Source organism: Typopeltis vanoorti, chromosome 14 (assembly GCF_054136105.1).
Source record: "Typopeltis vanoorti isolate ZY-2024b chromosome 14, IOZ_Tvanoo_1.0, whole genome shotgun sequence".
NCBI classification, from domain to species: Eukaryota; Metazoa; Arthropoda; class Arachnida; order Uropygi; family Thelyphonidae; genus Typopeltis; species Typopeltis vanoorti.
Genome location: NC_143562.1, coordinates 18,114,602 through 18,136,146, shown reverse-complemented (window position 1 = coordinate 18,136,146; position 21,545 = coordinate 18,114,602). Strand labels below are relative to the sequence as shown.

The 21,545-nt window shown below is 35.8% G+C and overlaps 1 protein-coding gene across 2 annotated transcripts in view; it reads left to right on the top strand.

Annotated features, from left to right (window-relative positions):
* The window catches only part of IKKbeta (inhibitor of nuclear factor kappa B kinase subunit beta), a 135,198-nt gene that overhangs the window by 82,563 nt on the left and 31,090 nt on the right, over positions 1-21,545 (top strand). For both annotated transcript variants that reach the window (XM_090404079.1, XM_090404078.1), the window contains exons 13-16: positions 6,032-6,096; positions 7,193-7,305; positions 10,124-10,173; positions 16,720-16,822. In XM_090404079.1, coding sequence (XP_090260205.1) covers positions 6,032-6,096; positions 7,193-7,305; positions 10,124-10,173; positions 16,720-16,822 — 331 coding nt within the window. The remainder of the gene's footprint in view (positions 1-6,031; positions 6,097-7,192; positions 7,306-10,123; positions 10,174-16,719; positions 16,823-21,545) is intronic.

Genomic DNA, 21,545 nt, shown 5'->3' with positions numbered 1-21,545 from the left:
CCTTCACATAGCCTTTAAAGGAATGCGGAGAATTGACCAGGGTTTCTGACCAAATGTCCAACCCTCACCTTCTCGTGGTGCACCCTATTGGGTATCTACCTGGATACTGAATAAACAAGGATGGGTTGGCAATTTGGGATTTACCTGACCAAATTGTATTCTTATTGGCTTAAACCAATATACAAAATTATGGTACAACATGACAAAATTTCATGCCGGCTGGAGCGTCGCCCGGTTAAACAAGACCCCCGTTGTTTTCGCCCAGGGAACCGGGGTGAACAGCGAAAAGTCAGCTACTGGAACAAATCTGAAAGCACACCCCAACTCAACATCACCAGAGTTAAAGATTGGTACTATCAACATAAAAAGCCTGAATGGCAAAGAAATGGAGCTAGCTGAGGAATTAGATAACCAGATCGACATAGTAGGGGTGACTGAAATAAAAAAGACAAAAACTGGTGAGATTTTTCTGAGCAATAAATACAACATGTTATATTCAGGCAATGACAATCAAGGAAAAGGAGGAGTAGCCATAGTATTCAAAACTAAATACAAGGCTAATCTTCTTGAATGGCAAACAGTCTCAAGTAGAGTGATGTGGGCAAATATTAGAATGGGAAACTGGACAATGAGACTTATTTGTGCCTATGGTCCCACAGAAGCGCTACTAAGATAGAAGTGGAGGAATTTTTTGAGACTCTAGAGAAAGCTGCTGATACAATGAAAAAGGAAAAGTTGGTCCTTGTTGGGGATCTAAATAGCAGAGTAGGAAGTGATTGTCAGACATACAAAAATGTTTTGGGAAAATTTGGAGAAAAGAGCAAAGCTAATAATAATGGCAAATACCTGTTGGATTTCTGCTCAGGACATGGACTGGTTATTAATAACACCATGTTCCAACATAAAAATGTACACAAATTCACATGGAGAGAAGAGGCAAGGAATAAGAAAAGTCTAATTGACTATGCTACTGTTGATAGTGATGTTTTCTCCCTTTGGTGCAGGACACCAGAGTGTATATAGGATTTGTAATTGGAAGCAATCACTATTTAGTCTTGAGTAGGATAAAATTGAATTTCATATTGAAAAGAATAACATGTAAGAAAGTTTTAAAGCGAACTAAAGTTGGGCAGCTCTCAGATGTGAACTGTAGACTAAAATAAGCAAAGATTATTGAAGAAAAAATGAAAGAGTTTGAGAACAGGAACCAAACCTTGGAGATTCAATGGCAAACCTTGAAGAAAACTCTGGTTGATTCAGCTAGAGAGGCATGTGGTGAGGTTGTCTGCAAGGATAGAAAAATCAGAACTCCCTGGTGGACACAAGATGTTAAAGAGGCAGTAAAGGAAAAGAAGAACGCATATCAAAAGTTCCTGGCAAATAAGTCAGCTTGTGTTCTTAGAGAATACAGAGACAAATGCAAGAATGCTAAACAGTGTGTAAAACTAGCTAAACAAAAGTCATGGGAGGACTTTGGCAAGAACATAGAAAATAAATATCAAGAAGGTGGTAAGATATTCTGGAGGTTGTTGAAGAAGCATAGAAATGGAGGAAAGAGTGCTGTAAAAGAAGTTAGAGATGATAAAGGTGACATGAAAACGGAAGAAAAGGATATCCTTGAAGTATGGAGTAATTACTTCGAAAAATTGCTAAATGAAACAAGCAGTGATTGCAAAGTGGTAAAAAACACTCAACGGGCATACAGTCAGGAATACATTTCCATACTTGAAGTAGAAAAAGCCATCAAAGGCTTTTTGATGTGGAAATGTGGAAAGGCAGCAGGAGTAGATGATATTCGACTAGAAATGCTTAAGTATGGTAGTATAAAAGTCTTGCAATGGCTGCACTGCATAGTGTAGAAGGTCTGGACAGAGGGACGAATTCCTGATGATGTAGAGCTCTAATAGTACCCATATATAAAAAGGGAATTAAAATTGAATATGAGAATTACAGAGGTATTTCCCTACTGAGTGTTCCAGGCAAGATTTATGCCAGTATACTTGAGAAACGGTTGAGAATAATTGTGAAAGAAAAGCTTGGTGAAGAACAAGCTGGATTCAGGCCAAATAGAGGCTGTCAGGATCAGATCTTCACTTTACGACAAATAGTGGAGAAATCATGGGAATATAACAAAGATCTGTATTTAAGTTTTGTTGTTCTGGAAAAGGCATACGACAAGGTGCCAAGAGAGAAGCTATTCAGTACACTACAGTTATATGGTGTCAATGGGCCATTATATCAAGCAATACAGTCTTTATTTGAGTTGCAAGTCAGCAGTTAGAATTGAAGGAAGTACAGGAAGATGGTTTAATGTTAAATCTGGTGTGAGACAATGATGTACATTATCCTCTCTGTTATTCATTATCTTTATGGATCACATTATGAAGGAAAGTGGTATTAAGCACGATATCAAAATTGGAGATGTTAATGTGAGCTCTTTGCTTTATGCGAATGATGGTATACTTCTAAATAAATCCGCTACAAGTTTGCAAGAATCCCTGACTAAATTGAATAAGTATTGTAATAGATATGGCATGAAGGTCAGCAATAAAAAGACAAAGACAATGAAAATAGGTAGAATCGTTGAAAATGTCAACTGTGTTGTGAACCTGTGGGAACCTGTGGAACAAGAAAACATTTCAGCTACTTAGGGACGATTTTTAGTGAAGATGGTAAATTAAATATGGAAATGGACAACAGAATCAACAAAGCTGGTATGGTAGGAAATCAATTGAATAAATTCATATGGAATAAGAGAGAAATTAGTCTGAACACTAAATTAGCTGTATACAAGACAGTGTTCTAACCAGTTTTAACTTATGGATCTGAGAGCTGGTTCAGAAGTAAAACACTTGACCAAAGACTAGAGACCGCAGATATGAGAGTCCTGAGAAAGATTATAGGCGTGAACAGATGGCATCAATGGCAATATCAAAAAATAAAAGAGGATATTAGGAAAGACCTTGACATTGTTGGCATCCAGGAGTGCGTTATACAGAGCTAATATCAGATGGTATGGTCACTTAAACAGGATGGGCGAGTAAAGATTAGCAAAACAAGTGTTCTCTGCCAGGTTGGCAGGAAAACGACCCAGAGGAAGACCAAGATATAGGGTAATTGATACAGTACAAAGTGCCTTAGACGATAGAAATATAAGATCTGATAATGTTGTTGTCTTGACAAGTAACAGATTGATTTGGCAGAAAATTGTAGATAGAAAGTTAGTAATGATGTCAATTTTTCATTGTAGTACTATCATATCCTGTACACCCCTTGAGGGTTCACATCAGGAATTTGATGATGATGCTGTCATATTTTTTTAATTTAATTTGCATATATTATTATTTATGACACCTTCAAAGAGTCCAAAAACTCATTGAGGGAGGGCACCCCTCTCTACAATTCTCCATCTCCATCACTCAATCTACCAATTACAGCAAACCTCAACTACCATCATCATCTACACCAGGGTTTCCCAAACTGTGTTCCACAGAAAGTGAATAAGTGTTCCCTGAAAAATTATCAAAATTGATATGAGCCTGGAATGGTTTTAAATGCTGAGATAAGTTCAAACATGTTTGGAAATCAGGCACTTCTCATTTTGAGTGTGGATTGTGCTACTAAGGCCAGTGCATGCTGGCCTTAACTCAGCCATCCGCAGTTTTCGACATCTCCGAGCAGGAGTGAATTATGGAGGTATCTGTTCTAGGAAACTTGCAGTCACAAGCAAGGTCAATGCGATGCGATGCAACCTACTTCGGCGATTGTATATGCTTAGCTTTACATTGAATACGAGACCGATGATACTCGACTCTAACCAAGGTGTTCTGTTAAAATTTCAGGATTTGTGAAGTGTTCTGTCGTAGAAAAAATTTGGGAAACTCTGATCTACACCAATGCCATCTAATGTCTATCACTAGTATTTTCATAGGCAATCACAAACATCCATATCCATGGTGGGACTCGAACCCGCAGCCTTTTGGCTGGAGAGCGGATACGCTAACCACTCGGCCACTCACGCCAGCTTCATTATATTAAGTTCATCATATTTATAAATTGCATTATTATTAATCATCAAACATACTTGAGAAAAGGCGAAGAAAAATTGGTGGTGAACAAGTGGATTTCAAGAAATCATGCGAATGTGATGAGAATCTATTTAAACTTTGTTGATTTTTAAAACAGCATAATAATAAAGTAACAAATGAAAACCTGTTCCACTTTCACCATGCCATGCCTGCATGATATAAGTGGAACTTTATTTAGTACAATGCAGAGGTTTACTCATAAGTTGCAAGTTATTAGTTATAGTTGAAGAATATGTAGGAAGATGGTTTAATATTGAATAGCATGTAAGGCAGATTGACCAGGTGAATAGCATCTTGTTCTCTAACCAGTAGTTTCTGGATATGAATCTATGGGCATGGAAATGTGTGGATGTTTCTGGATGAGAGATGAATTTCACTGCCCAGAGAGTGAGACTACCACTTTGCTTATTAGAGGTCTGAAGTGGCTTGAAAAGTTCCATGTTGGGTCTCTAGAATAACCAGCATTAATCCTTAGCCCACCCAAAGTACTAATTTATGACAGATAGGTTTACTACCATTCATTGGTTGGATTCACATAAAATATATATATATATATATATATATATATATATACTATTATAATTGCACCCTCCATGGATGGCAGGCTCATCATGGGAGGTTCATTCAGCTGACAACATATTTATCGTACTGAATTATAAAATCCTTTGACATTAACAACACATTCTGGTGATGTGTTCCATTCACTGATAATTCTCCATGTAAAATATCTACTCCCATCCCTCTTCACAAAACTCTTACATAACTTCCAGGAGTGACCTGGTTTTTCCCCTCTCACCTTCTACTCTTTTTATAATCTTGTGAATTAATCCGATAAAATACTCTCAGTAACTTATATGTCTCTATTATATCACCTGTTTTCCTCCTATCCACCAACCTCTGCAATCCACATTTTTTCAACCTTTCTTTCTCTCTCTAGACCCAGCAGTCCAAAGTCCTGATATTGTCTTAGTCACTCACCTCTGGACCCTCTACAACGTCTCCACATCACACTGAAAGCCTGTTGACCAGATTTGAGCACAATAGTCCAAGTATGGTCTGGCCAGTGCTTTATACAGTGGTACAACCACTTCCTTATCACTACATGTTAGAGTACTTCTTATCATAGCACTATGATGTGCTGCCTTTGCAACATTAGTAGTATGCTCTCTAAACTTCGGTCTACTGTCAACCATCACTCCCAAATCTCTAATCTCATACACTTCCTGCAGTACAGCACCGTTGATCTAGTACACAGCCTTAATTTCTGCACTCCAGAATGTAACACCTTACACTTATTTATTTAAAACTACAACTCCACTCCTTTGTCCAAGTGCTACTTATAATTCTTCCCAACTTTGCATCATCAGCAAACAACTGAAGATCCCACTCAGTCCACATGATATATCATTTACAAACAAGTTAAACAGCATGGCCCAAGAACAGAACCCTGAGTCATGCCACTGGTTATCCTCCTTTTTTGAGACACTGCTCCATCATACACAACCTGCTAGTATCATTCAGAGAACCAGTCTCCAATCCATCTAACCAATATACCATCCTCTGCAGCTTGCTCCAACTTATTGGTAATCTAGCAAATGCTTTTGCAAAGTCAAAGAATATCGTTGTATATGATTCCCTCTTATCTGACACACCTGTTACCCAATCATAAAGTGCAAGTAAATTACTAAAACAGGACCTACCCTTTACAAATCCATGATAGAATGCTGTCTGAATCCTGCAGACAAGTTGAGTTTTTCTTCCTTCAAATGAGACATACTGTTTTGAGAGCATTACTGTTTCATTGTTGTACACACAGGCTATTTTAAATAGCCCAATTAACAAACCCATCTCAGCATGGGATGGGACTTTATGAATGTTCTATAGCAAGATTAGCAAATCGGTTTAATTCTCATTAGGTGAATAACTTTTTTTTTTCTCCTCAGCACTTGAAAAAGTCCCTGATATGTGGGAAGAACACTGTAGACAACTGAAAAATGTCAAGCATTTGGTGAGTAATTTTTCCAAAAATATTGTTAATAAAATATAAATCAAGCGAGCTTGCATAAAATACATTGTGATTAGCATCATCATAAACAATCTGTACACCAGAAAATGTAGATAATTAGAAACACAGTATGTAACACTGCTGCTTATCACATGTACAGTATGACACAGGTGCTATGATATAAATGATACAAATATATGTATATTATTTCTGGGAAAACTCCCATGTTACTCCTCATTATAAACTATTATAATTACAGCTATTTTGCCTGCTTCAGTTACCAGGGGTACTCCTAAACTGAAGCAGGCAAAATAGCTGTAATTATAATAATGATACAAATATATATTTTTATTTCTTTCAAGGAACGCAGATGCTAAAATATTGAAATGGAAGTACTGCCACAAACTGAAATTAATTTCATTTATAGGAGAAATTGATGTTTTAATTAAATGTTTTAACTAGATTTTTGCATTAATGTTAAAATATTAGTATCATTATCCCTATATACACAGTACTTTAGCATGTAATACGCTATTTAGGGATTGGGTGCTTAAGAACTTATATAGTGATCGGAGCTTGCTCCACCCTTACCATGAGTTGCCTCAGTGTTGCACTCCCTAAAGGGTCAGTTGTAACACTATCCAGGTATTTGCTTATGCTTGGACTCGCCAAACTTTATATATTTACTATATTCAGCATGAAACTCTTTGAGTTTCTTATTCAGCTATGAAACAATATGGGATGTAATATCCCTTAACTTAAATAAATTTTCTTTTTCATTTATTTGAGATTTAGCTATATATCTATAGCCAAAATCACAACTAATACTGAATATATGGATTTTTATATATATAAATTCTCATGATAATTAATCCTAGGGAGAAAGAGGTTTTTTGTGGTGGAAAATTTGTCCTACTGAAATTCCTTAAAAATAGCATTGATGCTATTGGAGATTGATGGCAATTTTCAATAATTTGTTATTGCAAATTTGCTATGATAGTGTTCTTCTGTATAATGAATTAATTGTATGTGTTATTTATTTTGATGCATTTTATTTGTTTATCTTAGTTTCATTTCATAAATTGTCAACTGCTTTTAGGAAGAAAGAGCAGCTGCTTTAGAGACACGTTCTAATGTTATCAGTACCAACACTGTTGATCTACAAAGGCACCCTTATGCTAAATCCAAGTTAGAAGACAAATTAGAAGAGACGTGAGTATCTGTTACTGTTGTCTTTTATCTCTGAGAACATTTGTAATCTGAACATTATTATTTGAATATCATATTATCTGCAGATTACGATCAAGGAACAATATATGAAGAATGTTCCTTAACAAAATTAGTTTGACTTATACTAGCATTCTTATTTCTGTGTGATATATTTTACCACAATGGAGGTGGGGGAGGGAGGCATAATTAAAAAAAAAAAAAACTTGTTTCAAGCAGGAATACATTTTTACTAATCTGAATTCGACTTGTGTTTTATGGAGCATACATATAATTGCATTACAAAGTGATACTAGGCATGCTTTGATCTGGAGTGAACCAGGGACACATTATCATCCCTTTAATATTCATGAAAGGGACACTTATGGTGGAGGTAGTGTGATGGTTTGGAGAGGCATTTCATTGGGTGGATGCACCAACCTGTATGTGCTACCTAACAGAACCTTGAATGCTTCACCTTAACGAGATGAGGTCCTGGACTTCTATGCTTGTCTGTATGTAAGTGCAATAAAAGAGACATTTATCCTACAAGACAATAATGCTTGTACTCATCAAGCAAAACTCATGAACCAGTATCTTCAAAAAGAGAGTATCTTGCATACATGTGGACTGTCCAACCAAGTCTCCTGACTTTAATCATATTAAGCATGTTTGGGATGCTCTAGGTAGTATCCCAAACAGTGTTGCTCTTAACCTCCTCCCTTCTCCCCAAAACCTTGAGTGACTTAGGAGAGCTTTGCAGGAGCAATGGTTATTACCAACTGAATTCCTAGATACCATTATAAACACTATGAAACATTGTTGTGAATGCTGTATTGCTGTGAGGAATGACCACATCCTTATTGAAGCACTTTGACAATCTCATTTTGATCTCTTGTTTTTGATTGTCTTTGTGTACTCATTTGTTTCTGAATTAAATTTATTTATGACATTCATACCAGCTCCATCAATCACTTTTCTCCTCTCCTCGGGTTAACTAATGCAGACTAATGTTCATCACTTTGCCCCCTTCTGTGTAATTGAAGGCAGCCATTTATAAAGTTGACTGACTGTTGAAGTTTTCAGGATATTTTTGATTTTATTAGTACAGACTGCACATGTTTAATTTATTATGAAGATTTCAGGTGACATTAAGCTGACATAACATCTCAAAATTTAAATATAAATTCTGGATTTCTGTTTGTATAATTTCATACTTCTCTAGTTCTTTCTTATGTCTCTCATTATTGTTTGCATGTGTACTTTTTTTCATGTCATTTATGTTTCTGCCAATTTGTAAACTGCTGTCAGTTTACAATTTCCCATGATTTCTGTTGTTCTGTTTCCCATGATTTACTTTCTTATGTTTGCAATTGCTTTTATGGCCCATGATTTATTTTTTATTTCCTGTAATTCCTTTTCATTTCTCACAATTTCTATTTTTTTAAATTTTCTGTGATTTTCTATGTTTTTCGATTTTCTTACGATTTATTTTCTTATCTTTCCTGCCATTTCCTTTGTTTCATGATGATGGTGGTAAGGCCAGTGTTTTTTTTTCTCCCCTACATTTACTTAAGTAACTGACCCTTGCGCTAAAACTGTCTCTGGTACTTAGTGGTTTTGACTGTAGCAGGTGTCTATTGTATTTCTTGTATTTTGTCTCTTTGCATCCTGCTTATGCTTAACTGTAATATGGTATTTTGAACTTGCAAGAAATGGTTATCTCTGGGGTTTTAGTTCAGAATTTGGGCCATATTTTTATCAGCTTGAATAAATTAGCATTTTTAGTAGGAAGTTTAAAGCTAGTAATCCATGTTGTATTTGTTATGATGTTTTTGATATACTTCTGGAATATGGATTTATTTGAAGCTGTTACTTGCTTGAGTAAGTATGGATTTAGCATTGCTCTGATTTTTTTTCTGACAGTTGATTCTAGAAGTAGTACTCTTGTAGGAATTGCTCAATAGAGTAAATGGTCCTAGCATTCACATCCAAGAATGCTGATTATATCTGTTTTTCCGGGGACTATGATGTTGGAATCCATGTTTAAGTCTTTATGGTCGAGCTTATACTTTAACAAGTAGTATTAGCTATAAATAAAAGTGATTAAATGGCATTTGGGAGTAGTGTTATTCACTTAACATCTGAAATGTGGTTCTTGTGAAATGCGACACTGAATTATTTGAATTATTTTTATAGTTGGGTGCTTTCTCCACATTGTTCTGCAATAATTTCGTTAATTTGCAGTGACAGGCTTGTTGGGCATATATACTCTCAAGGTATATGGGATAGTTTATTTTATGATAATCCCATCCATAAAACTTGGCAACAAATAGTACATTAATTTCATAGGTACTAAGCATCAGATAATCCAAGTTACATCACTTTCTAGAGACCAAACATAAAACTTTTTTTTTTTTGAGTGCCTTTAATAAGCATGGCCTTCACTTCATTTGTTCAAACTGACTCTTCACTTGATCACTGTTCATCTCACAGGCAGTGAGATGAATGCTCGTGTTTATCTCACACTGTGTGTTGGAAATCATCTCCTACCTAGACTTTTACAAACATCCATACCAGTGGGACTTGAACCCATAACCTGTTGGTTACCAACCAGGGGTGCTATCCATTCTATCAGAGGCTAGCTCTATAGACTTTGACAGTTAAATGCATTTAACTGATTTTTATATGTGGAATACAAAATACTTATAAATTTTATGGCTTTAGTATTTTCTGTTTATACTATAAAATGCTTAATTTCAGTAATTTTATTTACAAATATAAAATTATGAAACTAAATAAATTTATCAAACTATTTTTTTAGTACTCAGAAGATAATTGCTGCTTATGGACGATTAAAAAAAAGAACAAAAGGTGAGAAAAATCTTATATACAGTGTTATATATCCTGTGTTGAATGTAATAAAAGTTTATAGTAGCTAATGAGTGGTTAGAGAATATTATTCCAATCTTTGAACCAGACTAGATGAAAAAATCCATGAGAAAAGACCTGGCAAGAAGGAAAAAAAATAATCTTTCATCAGGACAATGCAGCTGCCCACAAAGGTGTCTTGGCAATGGGAAAATTAAGACACTGTGAATTGTTGGAACATCCACCCTATTCCCCAGATTTGGTTCTCTCTGAATTCTATCTCTTTCCAAAACTAAAAATCCTCCTCGCTGGTCACGTATTTCTTCGAATCAAGAGGTGATTGCAGCTGTAGATGGATATTTTTTAGATCTTACTGAAAACCACTACAAGGACAGGATAATGGTGTGGGAGCATCAATGGAATAAATGTATTAGTTTTAAGGGAGATTATGTTGAAAAATAAAAATAATTTTGAAATTATAAATTTGTTTTTTCATTGTTAGGCTGAGAACTTTTCAGACTATCCTTGTATGAGTTTTTGGAGTCATCTATTCTGTATTTCACAATATTGTATTTACTTCTGAACTTATTCTTAACAACCACCTGTTTTTTATATATGCATTTAGTCTCTCTCTTCAAACAACCTGACTAATTCTAAAACTCTCATAATGTCTTGCAACTCGTATAGTATGGAAAAATGTGCAGTTACATTGTTTCAAACTACTAAAATTAAAATTCTTCCATAAAATAAAATGTTTTTTTTTCATTTGATTTTACATACCCCCCCCTCTTGTTGCAGATAGGACTCAGCCATTACTTGCATTTTATTACAGTCATTAAAACTACAAAATCATGTTGCATGTTAGATTCATGATTCATTTATTTGGCCTTCTGGTCTGCTTCAGCCAAGTAACTTAACTTTCTTACACCTTAATTTTGCTAGGATAGGGAAGCTAGTTCTGACTCCATAATCTTCTAGGTCCACCAATTGCATGTTCAAGAATTAGTTTTCCTGTTTCCTAAAAGAAAAATCCTACCATTAAAACAAGCTAACTTGGCTTTACTTAGGTCATCTTATCATAGATGAATCTCAAAACCAGGCAATTGATACATTGAACCACTCACCTACAGAGATGTCATATACAAATATGTAAACATGTGTGTGTGTGTGTGTGTGTGTGTGTGTGTGTATATATATATATATAAAAGATTGCAATGGTTGTTGATGCATCTAATCAGGTACCAATGAAAAAATTAGGCAGGTACCCAAGATTACTACTGATAAAAAAAAAATAATAATAATCATGTGCAGAAGAGTGAATGAAATCAACTTTCTTTATGTTTCTGCAAAAGAAAGCAAAATAGAATTTTTTTTAATATGGACCTACAATTGTTCCTAATAGAGATCCCACATTATAAAACAGCACCAAAAGAGAAAAAAAATACATTTATTAAACTGGCAAACACCTCGGCATCCTTGCCTGCTTGGTAGGTGAAATGCAAAAAGGGGAGCCAATGTGAGTTTTTATTATTATTATTCAGGCCTCCACACAAAGTCTATCATACCACTCCTTAAACTCATTGACCGTTCTCGCTCTCACCACTCTATCAGGCAATGCATTCCACTGTTCAACAACCCTCCATGAAAAGAAACCACTCCTCACCCTCCTGCTCACAGCCTCCATTTGTAATTTTCAGGGATGGCCCTTATCATCACTCCTTCCCGCTGTTCAACCAAGAGAAAGAACTTCCCAGTGCCAACCCTGTAACCACCTCTCAACAGTTTAAAAGTCTCAATCATATCACCTCTCCTTCTGTCTCCCAAACTCTGCAGTCCTCATTCCCTCAGCCAATCCTCATAACTAACATTGTACAATCCTGAAACCATCTTTGTTATCTGCCTCTGTACCTTTTCCACAGTTAATTTATTCCCTTCAAATATATGGACCAAATCTGAGGACAATAGTCTAAGTGTGGTCTGATCAGGGTCTTATACAACAGAATGATAACTCTTTTATCTCTGCAGGTCAGCATCCTTCTCAGTATTGCAGCAATCCTCTGTGTTACCTTCACCACCTTTGCAATATGTCCCCTGAATTTCAGGTTTCTATCAATCATCAATCCTAGATCTCTTGTCTCCCCTACTTCCTCCAGTACAACTCCTCCAATAGAGTATGAAGTTTCCCAAACCTGAAGACCTTATATTTTGCTGCATTAAAAACCGACACCCCTATTCATTTACCCATCTGTCTAGCTTATTCAAATCCTCTTGCAGGGCTACCACATCTGCACTATTACTAATAACCCTTCTCAGCTTCACATTATCCGCAAACAACTGAATATCCTCCCTGCAATCCACTGACAATGTCATTGATATAAAGGTTAAACAATATAGGTCCTAGTACTGAACCCTGTGGGATCCCACTTGTAACCTTCTTCCTCCTTGAAACTGTCTCACCATACATAACTCTGATACATATCAGACAGCCAGTCCTGAATCCAGTTGACCAACCTGACATCCAAATCCATGTGCTGCAACTTAAATATCAGCTTATCATGTGGCACCCTGTCAAATGTCTTCGCTAAATCCAAGAAAATGGTAGTATATGCCTTTCCTTCATCAACTGCTCTTGTAACTTTATTATAAAAGGCTAGCATATTAGTAAAGCAAGAGTGCCCCTTAACAAATCCATGTTGACTCTCACAAATAACATTACTCTCATCTGCCCAATGCTGTATATGGTTCCTCACTAATTTCTTCAAGATCTTAACAACTACTGATGACACACAAACTGGCTTATAATTAGACACTTCCAGTCTGGTGTTGCCCTTATGCAATAGCACTATTTTACCTTCCTTCCATTCCCTGGGCACCTTTCGTGTATCCAGACTTTCATTGAAAAGCCATGTCAAAGGAGCTGTCAGTTTTTTAGCACATTCTCTCAAAATGCATGGTGAAATACCATCCAGTCCCACATTAAAGTCCCCTTTGATAGGAATAGTACTTCTGGTTTAGATGACTATAGTTGGTGGTGCACATTATTTATATTGCTTTTTAGACCACAGATATTGGCGAAGTAGATGTGGAAATTTTTTTTTGGTAAGAATTGATATTGGTGGGTTGTTTGATTGGATTTTGGAATGTTTTTTTAACTAATTTTTTTGTGGGAGAACTTTTGAGATCCTCAGTAAAATTGCATTTGTTTGAGTTGTGGTTCATTGTATTTTGTGAAGAAGAGATAAAGAAGAAGTAGGGGCATGCAGTGAAAGGTAGCAGATGTAAACATACCACCCTCATAGAGGGAACTCGGTCTCCTCCATATGCGGCCTCAACAGTTCCCCTTACAGCCACAGTATTTGGTCTTCCTCCAGTCACGAACTGACAAAACATGTGACTGCAGGATTTGACACTGGCTGATCGAGAAGCCTCCAGATTCGTTACTAGCAGTTCAGTCCTGTGTAATATCCAGCAGCCAGCCTGCGGAACTGTTTTACTGCTGAACCCTCGAAAGGTGATGAAGAATGTGTGTGTGGGGGGGAGGACAGAAAGTCCATTTGTCCAACAATTACTAGGTATTCATTTGAATATTGAACAAGGATGAATGGCAATTTGAGACTTAGCTGACCAAATTGTATTTGATATTGACTGAAACTTCATATATGTTATAGTGGTATAATATAATTAGATATCGTGTTTGTTCAGCATCACTATATCTTGTATGCTATACAAGACACCTGCAAATTTTGTCAGGTAGCAAGGGTCACTGTGAAAGTCAGATACTAAAACAAACTCCAATTGAAGATAGATACCAAAAAGAGTCAGAGGAGAATGTAGATAGGTAGAAACAGACAAATTACCATAATATATGAATAATTGGTGTTACTGAGACTAAGAAGACCAAGTGAGATATCCTTCTAAATAATAAATATAAATAATTTAATCAGATATTAAGAATCGGAAAGAAAAAAGAGGAAGTATCTGTAGTATTCAGCACTATAAAAAAAAAAAAAAAAACTTTTTGAATGAAAGCCATTTTCATGTAGAGTGATGCGGACAAATTTCAGAACGAGAAATTAGACAATGAGATATTTCAATCTGTGGTTCTACAGAATGGCCCACCAGAACGAGGTAAAGGTATTTTGCAAGTAATTAGAGAAGACATTTAATATAAAGAAAAAATTGTTCTTCTCCATTCTATAAACAGCAGAGGAAACTATTCCAAGACAGAAATGTTTGGAGGAAAATATGGAGAAAAGGAAATCAGTTAAATGCTTCATTTATTGTTACTTTTTTTTTAATTCACTAAAAATTAATCTTAAATCTGCTTGAAACATGATCACCACAGATATAAAATTTGCAAGAATGTTTATCTGTTATCTGTTAAAATTGCAAGTTAGTTTATCTGTTATATTACTATGGATGATTGGCTACTTAATAAAACTTTTTTTTTGTATGTATTTCATGAAATTTTGTATATATTGTTTTATATTTAAGCTACTTACCTTGTTATGCACCATCATTTTATATTGTGGTTTAAGCCAATAAGAATACAATTTGGTCTGCTAAATCCCAAATTGCCAGCCCATCCTCATTCGCTCAGTATCCGGGTAGATACCTAACAGGATGCACCACAAGAAGGTGAGGATTGGACATTAGGTCAGAAGTCCTGGTCAGTTCTCCACATTCCTTTAAAGGAATGTGGAGTTCTCCTCTCAGTTATACAGCTTTGATCCTTAAGCAGAGCTAATCTCAGGTGGTATGATCACTTAAACGAATGGGAAAGGAAAGATTAGTAAAACGAATGTTCTCTGTCAGGTTGGCAGGAAAAATACCAAGATATAGGTAGATTGATAGAGTAAAAATGCCTTAGAAGATAAAAATATAAAATCTTATAATGTTGGAGTCTTTATAGGTAACAGATCGATTTGAAGGAAAATTGTAGATAGTAATGATGTTTTTCATGTAGTACTATCATATCCTGTACACTACTTGAGGGTACATATCAAGAATTTGATGATGAGGATGACCTTATTATGCTAATAATAGTAGATAAAGATCTGTATGCCCCCAACTCAGTTGAGTCGGGGTATGCAGTTCTATGATACAGTTAAATAGTAAAACTCATGGAAAGGCTTAGACATTGGTTATGCATTTTTTACTAAATAATTTAAGGAAATTACAACATAAACTAGGATATACATTAAAATAAAGTTTAATACACTTCAGTATTTCGGCAACATCACGTTGCCATTTTCAAGGAACTTAAGAACAAGACACGTGCACACAGATATAACAAACAGTAAGTAAGGAAGAAGCAGGAAGCTGTTATTTCTCCTAAAGTCCTAATGGTGCCTCCTAGCAGGCAATGTTGGTATTCTTGGGAGATTGGGCTGAAGGTCTTCTGATGTAGGTTTCCCAAATTTGAGGCAGTCTCGTGCGGCCAAATTTGTTGAGGTTTGGATTGTTTCTTAGGGCTGAAGCTGATTTCATGAAAAGCCCTTCATATTTGTATTTACTACGATGTATTATCGTGGCTTTCTTCCACCCTATTCTGTGGCAGGTATCCAGCGCATGGTCACCAAGACCAGAGTGGCTGTATTGGTGAAACCGGATGCAGTCCTTGTCTTCTGATATTTGCTGTCCTGCCTGTTTGGCCAAAGTAGGACAACTTACAGCTGCAAGGGACCTGGTATACACCAGGTAGGTCTGGGGGGGGGGTCTTTAGTAGAGCGGATAAGGGATGCAAATTTTTTATATGGTCTGTAACAAGAAGTTATGTTTTAAACATGACTTAACTTCTTGTTACAGACCATATAAAAATTTGGCATCCCTTATCCCTCTACTAAAGACCAACCTCCCCCCCAGACCTACCTGGTGTATACCAGGTCCCTTGCAGCTGTAAGCTGTCCTACTTTGGCCAAACAGGCAGGACAGCAAATATCAGAATTTCAGAAGACAAGGACAGGCATCCGGTTTCACCAATACAGCCACTCTGGTCTTGCTGACCATGCGCTGGATACCTGCCATAGAATAGGGTGGAAGAAAGCCACGATAATACACCATAGTAAATACAAATATGAAAGACTTTTCGTGGAGCTTCAGCCCTAAGAAACAATCCAAACCTCAACAAATTTGGCCGCATGAGACTGCCCCTCAAATTTGGGAAACCTACATCAGAAGACCTTCAGCCCAATCACCCAAGAATACCAACATTGCCCGCTAGGAGGCACCATCAGGACTTTAGAAGAAATAATAGCTTCCTGCTTCTTCCTCACTTACTGTTTGTTGTGCCTGCGTGCACGTGTCTTGTTGTTAAGTTCCTTGAAAATGGCAACGTGACGTTGCCGAAATATTGAGTATATTAAAATTTATTTTAATGTATATCCTAGTTTACGTTGTAATTTCCTTAAATTATTTAGAAAAAATAAATAGTAAATCCTTCTGCCATATGTTTTTCAGTTTTGGAAATTAGTTCAATGTTTCGTTTATTTGTTATCTTTTTGTTTTTAATTCTATCGATAATACTAACCTTAATTATATTTCTTTCAGAGGAAAGGTATACTGCACATGACAACGCAGAAATGGAGCCTCTAATTAATCTTTGTCTTACTCATAGGAAATCACAGCTACAAGATATTTTTGCATGCATCAGGTAGTGTTGGATACAATGTAAAATTTTGTTAAGCATCTCATTCTGCATTTAGTGAAAATACCTGAACCATTTCTTTTTTAATATATATATATATATATATGTATGTATATATATTACAACAGAATTATTCTGCTATATGACATGATTAAATAAATTTAATGACTAGAAGCCAAGTTATATTATACTAAAATTGGGAAAAATACTATTTATTATTTGATCACACAACTAGTATAATTTTCTTAGAAAACTTCATCGGGTGCATAACATGAAAAGAGAAATGCAAAAATATGTTACAAGAGGCAGGTATAAATTAACTTGTAAATGTATTGCTAACATTTGAAGCCATTCTGGATACACCAAAGTTGGATAGCTGAAGAATGACAGTCAGATAGGTTATGGCTAAGGTTAGTATGAACCTGATTGAGGACAATTTCTGTTAATTTTACAGTTCTTCTCTCCAGTTCATTGTAGCATCTTAAAATGTTTTCTGATTTGTTCCAGATCACTGGATGAGTGACAGACTCTTCCTTGTTAGGACGAGTAGAATTAAGAACATGATTAGATAGTGTGCTGACTCTAGGTCTGCCATATGTAATGTCTGTCACAGGTTTTTCCCATATGCAACTCAATGGATGTCTCTGTCTGACCAAAATAAGGTGCATTGTAGTTACACCAAAGAAGATAAACTCCTGGATACTTTAGGCTATCATGTTTCGGTTTAGGTGTATGTACCGAGTAAGGAAAACGGAATTTGAACAGAGGAGTAAAAGAAGTGCAGATTTTAAATTTCTTGAGTATTTTAGCTAACTTTGATGAAACAGAACTGATAGAAGGTAGAGATATAAAGCCTTTTACATCAATACTATCTTCAATACGGTGAGCAAGTGGATTAAAAAGTAGGTTACAAACAATCTGTTTAGGATAGCTGTTTTTCTGAAAGTTGTAAGAAGAAATAAATTGTACTTCTTTGGTAATCTCTTCTTCACTGAGGAGGAAGCAAGCAAAGTAGAAATGATTCCAAGTTTTTGAGGTGGATAATGATGCGATTGTGCATGAAGGTATCTGTTGGTATGTGTGGGTTTTCTATAAGTGGAGATCTTCAGTTTTTTTGACACAAATGAGTTTTACATCCAGGAACAGGAGAGAACCATTAATTCCAAGGTAAATTGTACTCTTGGGTATTGATTGTTGAGATGATTCAGACACTTCTTTAAAGAATCTGGCCCATTTTCCTCCAAGTTTTCTAAATATAAATTTGCTAATATAGGAGATAATGGTTTGCCCATGATAGATATTTAAGTATATATATGACAAAATGGTTGTCTCTAGATGAGTCCCTGGACTTCCTGAAGGAGTATACATAATAATGGTAATAATAATTATTATTATTGCCAACAGAAGGTAACTGGCAGTGTTTTCTGACTTATCCTCGTACAAATGCTAAAAGTATCTTATATAGGGTGTCCCAAAATTCATGCAAGAAGTAATTTTCATAGAAAACACAGGTTTTTAATTAAAAATTGTAATTTCTTATTGATTCATAAAGTATACAGTATAGGGTTATGCATGGAATAGCATATCGGGTAAATGGCCTCCACGGCTTTGCTGGCACATACGCACTCTTTTGTCAAAATTTTTGCATAAATGTGGCTGAATTTCGTTGATACAGCACTCAATTTCCTCCTTCAAGGCGTGGGTGGTCATGGGCTTGTTAGCATAAACCTTAGATTTCAAAAAACCCCAAAGAAAAAAGTCCAACGCCGTTAAGTCACATGATCTGGGCGGCCAATTCTGATCACCAAAATTGGAAATTACACGACCAGGAAATGACTCGTGCAGTAATTGAATTGTTTTTCGGGCTGTATGGCATGTGGCACAGTCTTGTTGAAACCACATGTCGTCCACATCCATATCTTGCAATTTAGGCACAAAAAACTGGATTATCATGTCGCGATAGCGAGCACCATTAACTATTATTGCCTTACCAGCCGCATTTTCAAAGAAGAATGGACCGATGATGACCCCAGCCCAAAATCTGCACCAAACAGTGACACATTGTGGATGCATTTGTTTCTCAGCAATCACTCATGGATTTTCTGAACCCCAAATGCGACAATTTTATCGATTAACGAAACCATCAAGATGAAAATGAGCCTCTTCGCTGAAGATGATTTTGTTCGAAAAATAAGCATCCACTTGTTGTTGTTCCATAATCCATTCAACGAACTCTCTTCGCTGTGTGGTCAGTAGGCTTCAGTTCTTGAGTCAATTGAACTTTGTAAGCATAAAGATGCAAATCTTTCATGAGAATACGCTGTAGAGAGCTTCTCAAAATGCCCAATTCAAGACCACGGTGCCGAATTGATGTTCCTGGACTCTCAGCAACACTCTCACAAACTGCTTCGATGTTTTCTGTTGAACGACTTGTTGAAGGACGGCCAGAGTGTATAAGATCACTAATTGATCCAGTTTCCTTGAATTTTTTAATTAACCTTTTCACAGTTAATGAAGTTAAATCACTATTTCGACCATATTTTGTACGAAAATTGCGAACTGTAGCTGCCAAACCTTCATTATTTTTAAAATGTTGCTCAACAATGAAAATGTGTTGTTCTTTCGTGTAGCGCTCCATTTTTAATAACCCTGAACTGTCAGCTGTCATGCTGTCTTTTTTTTCTCGTTGGCAACACTTTACCGTACAAATGGTGCTAAATTTAAATCTTGCGTGAATTTTGGGACACCCTGTAGATATTATTTTTGTGGTTGTTACTTAATATTGCAAACCAGTAGTTTATTTATCATAATTAACATTCTTCTAGTATTGTATTTTAAACAATAAATTATTGCCATTTTACTAGCAGTCAAGAAGTAGAGGTAATGATACATACATTGCTTGCAGATCTGCCATCCCTCCCCCATAGTTGTCCAGAAGTTTATGCACTACGTGCGTTCAAAGTGGGAGAATGTTGAGAAGTGATGCATTTGTATGTTTAGTATTGTTGTCATACTGTGTTAACGAATACATTGTAGATACTTTTCATTTTATGATTCTCTTACTTGATTCTGCAAACCACTAAATTATGTAACACAATTAGCTTTCTTCTGCTACTATATTACTTCATAATTTTTGTTGTATTTTTAAAATTATAAATAGTTAATGGTCTTAGTTTTGGCACTGTATAAAAGAGCCTGATGATATGCACATTATAATGCCTGTAATGCTATGAAAGAGGTCAAGCTCCTGTGTGCAATGCTGATAAATGTCCTATATAGTTCTTAATTTGATTTATATATCTACAGTACAGTATTACTGGTTGTTGTAGAAAATATTGGGATACTCCGTATGAATGTGATGTATAGTTCGAGCACAGATGAGAGAACCCTCGACACTTCTGTGCATGGCAGAAGAAGGCAATTCCATTCCGATAATAGGGTAATCAATCTTTTGTGGGATGAGTGTTTATTATTACACGTCAGAAAATTAATTTTTACTTTTATGAACGTTCTGGTTTTAAAGTGGTAACTATTTTGCTTGTATAACTGTTGGAAAATTTTATCTATAAAGCACATGATTTTGTGTGTTGGTGCCAAATTTGTACATCCCTTACTCTTTTACTCCGTTGAACATAAATTGACTCTTCTTGGCACTCTGCCATCTATGGTTCTCTCAAATATGGGCAGAATATACATCTATTTAATACATAAGTGAAGTAGAATGAATTAAAGCATAAATGAACATTTAATTATTGGAAATTTCATATGTTACTTTATTTACATATTGAATATATGTGATTTGGTAAGGAATACATTGTAGAATACTTTTGATTTTATAGTTCTCGTATTTAATATTGCAAACCACTGTATGTGTTGTGTGTGATGGTGGGCAGTTCCACAGACCATTGCTCATGAAAATACTTATATAGACAGACAAACAGAAAGTGATTTGGGTGCATTTGTGGGAGATGAATTATCAGTTAATTGGATTACACTCTTTTGGATAGCATCAGGACACTTAGTTTTTTTTTTTTTTTTTTTTAATAAGTTAATGTTGATGTGTTTGACTCAACTATAGGTGCAAGTCATCCAGTCTTGTTTGTAGATCTATGTTACCAGAGGTGGTGGGAAGTGAAGTGAGACATTTCTTATAAGACAGAACTGAGTTTTGGTAGCATCGAAGTTGAGAATGTTGTTCTCACCTCATGGAAGAATGGTGATGATATCAGAGTTTAGGCATTGATTATTGGATGATTTTGTAGTTCAGAATACTGAACCCCAATGTACATTGTAAAGTAGTTTGTGAAATGAAGAAAACAAATCAAGTATACTGTCATTAGTAAAGCTACAAACAAAATTTTTGTTCAGTAGGACAAGGTCATTTATGTATAGGAAACAGGAGGAAGAAAGTAGTACAGTACAGAGCCATGTAATCTTGTATTGGTGGGGAAATCTGAACTTTCCATGTCATGTATCCATATTTGGGCACAAGCCATGGAAATTTGATGACCATCATCAAATTCCTGATATGTACCCTCAAGGGGTGTACAGGATATGATAGTACTTCATAAAAATTTACCTCATTACTAACTTCTTATCTACAATTTTCCTCCAAATCAGTCTGTTACTTGTCAAGACTCCAACATCATTATCAGATCTTATATTCATATCGTCTAAGGCACTTTGTACCATATCAATCGACCTATATCTTGGTCTTCTTCTCAGTCGT